The sequence below is a fragment of the Coptis chinensis genome, chromosome 1 (assembly GCF_015680905.1).
Source record: "Coptis chinensis isolate HL-2020 chromosome 1, ASM1568090v1, whole genome shotgun sequence".
Classification (NCBI taxonomy): Eukaryota; Viridiplantae; Streptophyta; class Magnoliopsida; order Ranunculales; family Ranunculaceae; genus Coptis; species Coptis chinensis.
The window spans coordinates 3,448,435-3,454,290 of NC_141456.1; the positions used below are offsets into that span (position 1 = coordinate 3,448,435).

A 5,856-nucleotide genomic window follows, 5' to 3' on the forward strand; every position below is an offset into this window, starting at 1 on the left:
TAGAAACCTGGATCTGAAACGTTGAGCTAACCTTCAAAGATTAAATTAATTAATGGAAAATCAAAACTCCAAAATCTTTGCAATCAGATTGTAGAACTAACCTCAAATATAGTTTGCAAAAATTAATTATAAATTGGGAACATAATGCAAATCGTTATTTTGGAACTAATCTTAAAAACTTATATTAAAACCTAACAATAAAAAATGAAGAAAACCGGATGAATGGTCGTTGAACTAATCTCAAAAATATCTTGGATGCAAAATAATTTAATATAATTAACTTTAAATCGGAAAATCTTTTCTGAGATCTAGTGTATTTTTGAACTAAAATAAACAATAATTAACACATTAAAATCGAATGGTGATGATTTACAAATGCAATTTTATAAAATAATAAATACAAAATCGAAAACTTTATTTGAAAATTACGGATTAAATTAATCTAAACCAGAAAAATCTGAAAAGGTTATCTCAAAATCCCTTTTAATTTTTTATCTGATACATCGTTATCACCTTCAAAAACAATTTGGGTTTATTTTCAATAAAAATATTCGATTCGGAAATTGATCACTATAAATCTAAGAAAACTATTATCTGACTAACCAAGAAATTCTAATAAAATTAACGATTAATATCCTAAACCATGAAAGAATATCTTTATCTGATTTGATCCCGTCTCAAAAATAAATAATGGGAATCGGAAATTTTTGTTTATTTTTTAAAAAATATTTAATAGATCCCGGGCGTAGATCGGGTCCAAAATCTAGTATATATATATATATAAAGCCATAGTGGGGTCCACTGCAGTGAGTGAACGCCATGGTGAAAGAAGGTGCTTCTGCTCCGAAGAAGAAGCAAAAGGTTGATAAGAACGACGACGAACGAAGCAGACTTAAAAAACTGGCATTTACTCGGAATATACTCTCTCAAACTCCTTTGAAACCTCCTTCAACTCTCCCTCCGTCTAAAACACTTGTCAAACACCATGGAAAAGATATTGTCAAGAAGTCTCAGAGAAAGAATAGGTTTCTTTTCTCGTTCCCTGCTCTTCTTGGTCCCATTAAAGGTGGGAAAATTGGTGAATTGATTGATTTAGGAACTAAGAATCCCATTCTCTATCTCGATTTCCCTCAGGTTTGTATGTGTGTTTATTTATTTATTTAAAGGGGCATTTTTTATGGATTTTTATTTGGTTTTTTATTATGCAGGGTCGAGTGAAGTTGTTTGGAACTATCCTGTTTTCGAAGAACAGGTACTTGACGTTACAGTTCTCCAAAGGAGGAAAGAATGTCATGTGTGAGGATCATTTTGATAACATGGTTAGTTTGTTATGTATCCTTTTTTCCGTTCGATTATAATGTTGGTTGATTTGAGTAAACATTTTTGTGCCATAGTTTGTTTAGCAAATTTAGCTTGTCGAATTCGAATTCTTAATGACTATAGAATAGGCTTTTTATGTGAAGAAATAATTATACTGTCATTTGTACCCGATAGATACTAACTGTATGCAGTGGGAATTAGGACAATGTGGCTGATAATGTTGGAATTTGAGTAAACATTTTTGTGCTATAGTTTGTTTAGCAAATTTAGCTTGTCGAATTCGAATTCTTAATGACTATAGAATAGGCTTTTTATGTGAAGAAATAACTATACTGTCATTTGTACCGGATAGATACTAATTGTATGCAGTGGGAATGTGGGATACATACATTTTTCAGTAAGTGTGTTAATGATCCAGATTTTATAAACTTCTTAATTATCATTGCTTTTTGTGACAGGTTGTATTTTCTGACGTGTGGTGGATTGGGACAAAAGATGAGAATCCTGAAGAGGCACAACTCGAGTTTCCTAAGAACCTGATTCAGGTAATTTTCTATGATAGTTTATTCCCTGGAAGTTCTTCACATTACTTTGTTATGAAACTTGTGGAATGTTGCATTAAGCAATTTGTTATTATCAGGGTAAACACACAGACAGTGATTTTCAAGGCGGTGCTGGTGAGACATGTGAACCAAAACCAGGTGTTAAAACTGCTAATAAGCCTAGAAAGGAATACGTTGAAACACAAACACCTAGTGATGATCTAGAGGACATGTCTGACGATTCTGGTCCTTTAAACGGGATAAATAAAGATTTGATGGAAGTGACGACAGTTCGACATTCAATGAGAACGGCTGGAAAAAAAATCAAGTAATATTCTCGCTTTATATTTCAATCAGGAACTCCTAGAACTGTTATTTTCTTAGACAATTGTAGTGACGAGAAAGCCTGACAGCCAAATACATATTTGACTTTATTCATTATACCCATACTTATTCACATGTGTTTTCTGAATACAAACACGAGATTAGGTTGGTATCAGTCTCTCTGTCAATTGGTTTAAGGGCAGTTGCACTGACTTCTCCCCCATCATTAATCTAGGCAGTTAGTAATTAAAATAAAAATAGTAAAATACCAATTCGTGTATGAAGCGTAAGTACTTTATATAGTGTTTCATTTGTTTGGACCCATAAGCTAAAAGTTTAACTTTTAATTGGTTTAATTTTATGCAGGTTTACAGAAGTTTCATCAGGTGAAGATTCGGCGGGAAGTATTTCTGACACACTCGAAGAGATGAAAGAGGAAGTTAAAGAGAAGGTTGACGATGTGGTTAGTGACGACCAGTTGATTTTGGAATTATCTAGAACACTTGGAGATTATAGTTTTTACTTTATTTAATCTTACAAGATACAACTCGTTTTGTAAGCAAGCTGATTCCTGTATGTGGTGCTGCAGACAAATGCTCCCAGCTTGGTGGTCCATGCCGGTGATAGTTTGAAAATTGCTACAAGGACGGATTTGCTTGGTCAGAATCAAGAATCTTCTTTTTCTGCTAAGTCTAAAGAAGATTCTGTGAGTAAGCACGGTCTCCTTGTTCAAGCTACTATTTCGTCTCTGTTTGGCAAAGTGAAGAAAAAGGTTAGACAATCATCTTTAATCCCATTACCAATGCAACTACCATATTTTTAAAAGTATAATGACAATCACTGTTTTTTCCTTCTTGTATATATGCTAGTTCATACTTCCATTAGTAATTCTGCTATCTTGTTTCTTGGTGCAAGTTACGTTATCCCCACTTGTTCAACTTTCATTCCATTAGTAAAATTTACTGCTTTTGACGTGATTTTGTTTTGTCCTACTGCCATTTTCTTTTGTATTTCTGATATTCAAGTCTTAAAATGGGACAGTAACAGCTGAATTATGAAATGAAAAGGTTTTATGCATGCATATATTCACAAAGAAAGAAGCATCTATAATAGATGAGCTTAAAGTTACTTAAATGCCTAATTTTTGCTTTACAGGATGAGAGCAGAAAAGAAACAAAGACAGCAGTTAAAGAAAGACAGTCTGGTTAGTGATATGTGTCGTGATTTCACAATTGTCAATATACAATAATGATCATAACAATCTTTTGATGTTCCCAGTACTAAATTTGCTATCAAAGATGATGCATATTACAAAACTTGACCGCACTACTAAACCTCAAAGGTTTGATCAAATTTGGTCTCCATGCCATGACTTTGGAGTGATATTTGTACCAATACTTAATCACATTCTCAACTCTATCTATAACATAACCAGCTGTAAATTATTGTTTGCTTAATATAAAGCAGGCGCTATGTCGCAAATCAACATCTCCACTTGATTTGCAGTAAATTCCTCATTGACAAAAGTAAACATATTGACCAACTGTGTAACAGCACTTACCCTGAATTATTATACCTAAATGGTAAAGAAGATCTTCTAAATCAAATAATAATATTTTCTCTCTTAATTTATTCCTGTATATCTTCATATGAAGTTTTGCTTTTGAGTTTCAAATTAGGCTTTTGCAAATCATGTTCATTTTCCTTGAACTTCATTGAAATTGCAGGGAAAGAAAGCAACACCAAGAAAAAACAGTCCAAGGTATATTCTTATGTCTCTGAGTGCATTCTGAGTTATCACTTTGTCCAAGTCAAATGACAAGGTGTCTACATTTTTAGAAATCTGTCATATATATAGTCTTTCAAATTTCTTCACAGTTTTCATGGACTTCACTGGAAGACGATATAATCTGATCCCGACACCCAATCACTACTTATTTCTCCAAAACACACAACATTTAAGCCTGGGTTAAGAAGTTACCCTTCCTTGGAACAAACTAGTGACATGCCAAGGCTCGAGTGTTGTGCTCTGGAGGAGATAAGAACTAATAGTTTGGGTCTCAGGATCAGATGAGCGGCCCCATAAATCTTAGACTGAGACATGAACGTTAGTTCATCTTACTGAGACTACGTCTCCAAAGCCAGGTCTTTGGAGAAATTGAACGTCCAACCATTATGCTTTGGTTTACTTTCTTTCTTGTGCATGACATTTCTTAATGTACAGATCAGAACACTGAAATCATTAGTTTTTCCTTTCAAAACCTATGTAATTAAACCCAACTTAGTGATAGAAAACATGTCAATGCTAAAAGTCTATTGTGCTGAGTCCCAGCAAAGTGATATAGTAAGCAGCCCCATTTTCAAGTACTTTCTCATTGCCCTATTACAAACATTTATCCCAATTTGACTTCAGGACTCAACAAGTCCCAGCTCCCCACTTTTTCGCACATTGGGCATGCAGTATTTTATTACATTCTGACCAATTTCACATGTCATGATGGCTTAGATCAACTTAACTTGGCACTCGCCGAGTTCCCCTGTGTATATTTGCCCTACTTGTTGGAAGTAATGGATATCTATGAATAGACATGATGCGTTCTGTATCATTGTATGTCTATGTGAGGACTTCTCAAGTGAATGTTGTCTATTAACTTTGCAGGTTGAAAACGATGACATAGAGGACTTCTCAAGTGAATCGGAGGTTAGGTCCATCGAGAAATCTTTGATCTTATTGTTCCTTATTTTTGTTAGAAGAAAGGGAAAAACGGATGTTGCTAATAAAGTCATTCACAGTTATATATTCAATAAAAATGAAGTTGATTAGATGGGAGAGTCGTAGAATTATCATATAGCTCTAAAGCATCATACATTTATACTTGTAGTATAACTTGTCTCAGTTACTTGGACCCTTTTACATCATAATTGCATTTCACATTTTAAATGTTGTCATTTATTCTCGCTACCACTAGCACGTTTTTCTAAATACCACTTTCACGAGCCTCTTACCCTGCATCAAAGCAGTCTGTTGCATATATTTTCCTTTTATAGTATCGATGTGTATTCGTGGACCTTATTTGGTAAGGTTAATCCTTACTTCAGGATATTGAAGAAAGTGATGAAGAATGGGTTGCGTGAGATAGAGGGTCTCCATGTAACTGGGAACAAGACAATGGTTACATATAACTTGGAGAATGCTCTTTGGAAATGAAAAGTTGAGTCATCTTACCCTATGTTGGTGGGCATGGATGTTGTGATAACAAGGCAGGGATAAGAATTTGGTGCTATTTGTAATTAATTCTAGCCATGTATTTTCACAGTTCACTGAATATTGTGATTTGTTTCTAGTGTATGCTTCATTAAATTCTTAGTATAGAAGACTGAAACTTGGAGCTCAGTTACCCAGTTGCCCTGTTTTTTGTACTGTCCATCATAGTTGCAATCTTATTTTATGGACTCGAAAGTTGCCATACTACATTGAGAGGGGGGTTACTTCCTTACAGAGTACTGGGACAATGTCAGCCCGATGTACTGGGACAATGCAGAGTATGGCACCTCTAAAAGTTTGTCATTTTATTTATGAAATACGAAGAAGAACTAGTGACCAAATTGTGTTTTGCCTCCGTTGTCTAGTATTATTCATATATGCTTAGTGGCAGACTGGCAGCTCATC

The 5,856-nt window shown here is 34.4% G+C and overlaps 1 protein-coding gene across 2 annotated transcripts; it reads left to right on the forward strand.

Moving 5' to 3' along the window:
* The first annotated feature begins 763 nt into the window (after window positions 1-763).
* On the forward strand, window positions 764-5,580 carry RHL1 (root hair initiation protein root hairless 1 (RHL1)). Of its 2 annotated transcripts, XM_086562123.1 has the most exons (10): window positions 764-1,134; window positions 1,209-1,319; window positions 1,779-1,865; window positions 1,961-2,190; window positions 2,553-2,649; window positions 2,776-2,958; window positions 3,342-3,390; window positions 3,914-3,948; window positions 4,846-4,887; window positions 5,286-5,580. In XM_086562123.1, the coding sequence occupies exons 1-10, from the start codon at window positions 820-822 to the stop codon at window positions 5,319-5,321; spliced, it is 1,185 nt and encodes a 394-aa protein (XP_086418249.1). In that variant the 5' UTR covers window positions 764-819; the 3' UTR covers window positions 5,322-5,580. The 2 variants fall into 2 exon arrangements, with proteins under 2 accessions (XP_086418249.1, XP_086418317.1); XM_086562191.1 differs by lacking the exons at window positions 3,342-3,390; window positions 3,914-3,948.
* The last annotated feature ends 276 nt before the right edge of the window (window positions 5,581-5,856 follow it).

Coding starts and splice junctions, on each gene's coding strand:
- RHL1 (XM_086562123.1), top strand. CDS start 820: ATGGTGAAAGAAGGTGCTTCTGCTCCGAAGAAGAAGCAAAAGGTTGAT. Junction 1,320..1,778: donor AGGATCATTTTGATAACATG/GTTAGTTTGTTA, acceptor TTTTTGTGACAG/GTTGTATTTTCTGACGTGTG. Junction 1,866..1,960: donor TTCCTAAGAACCTGATTCAG/GTAATTTTCTAT, acceptor TGTTATTATCAG/GGTAAACACACAGACAGTGA.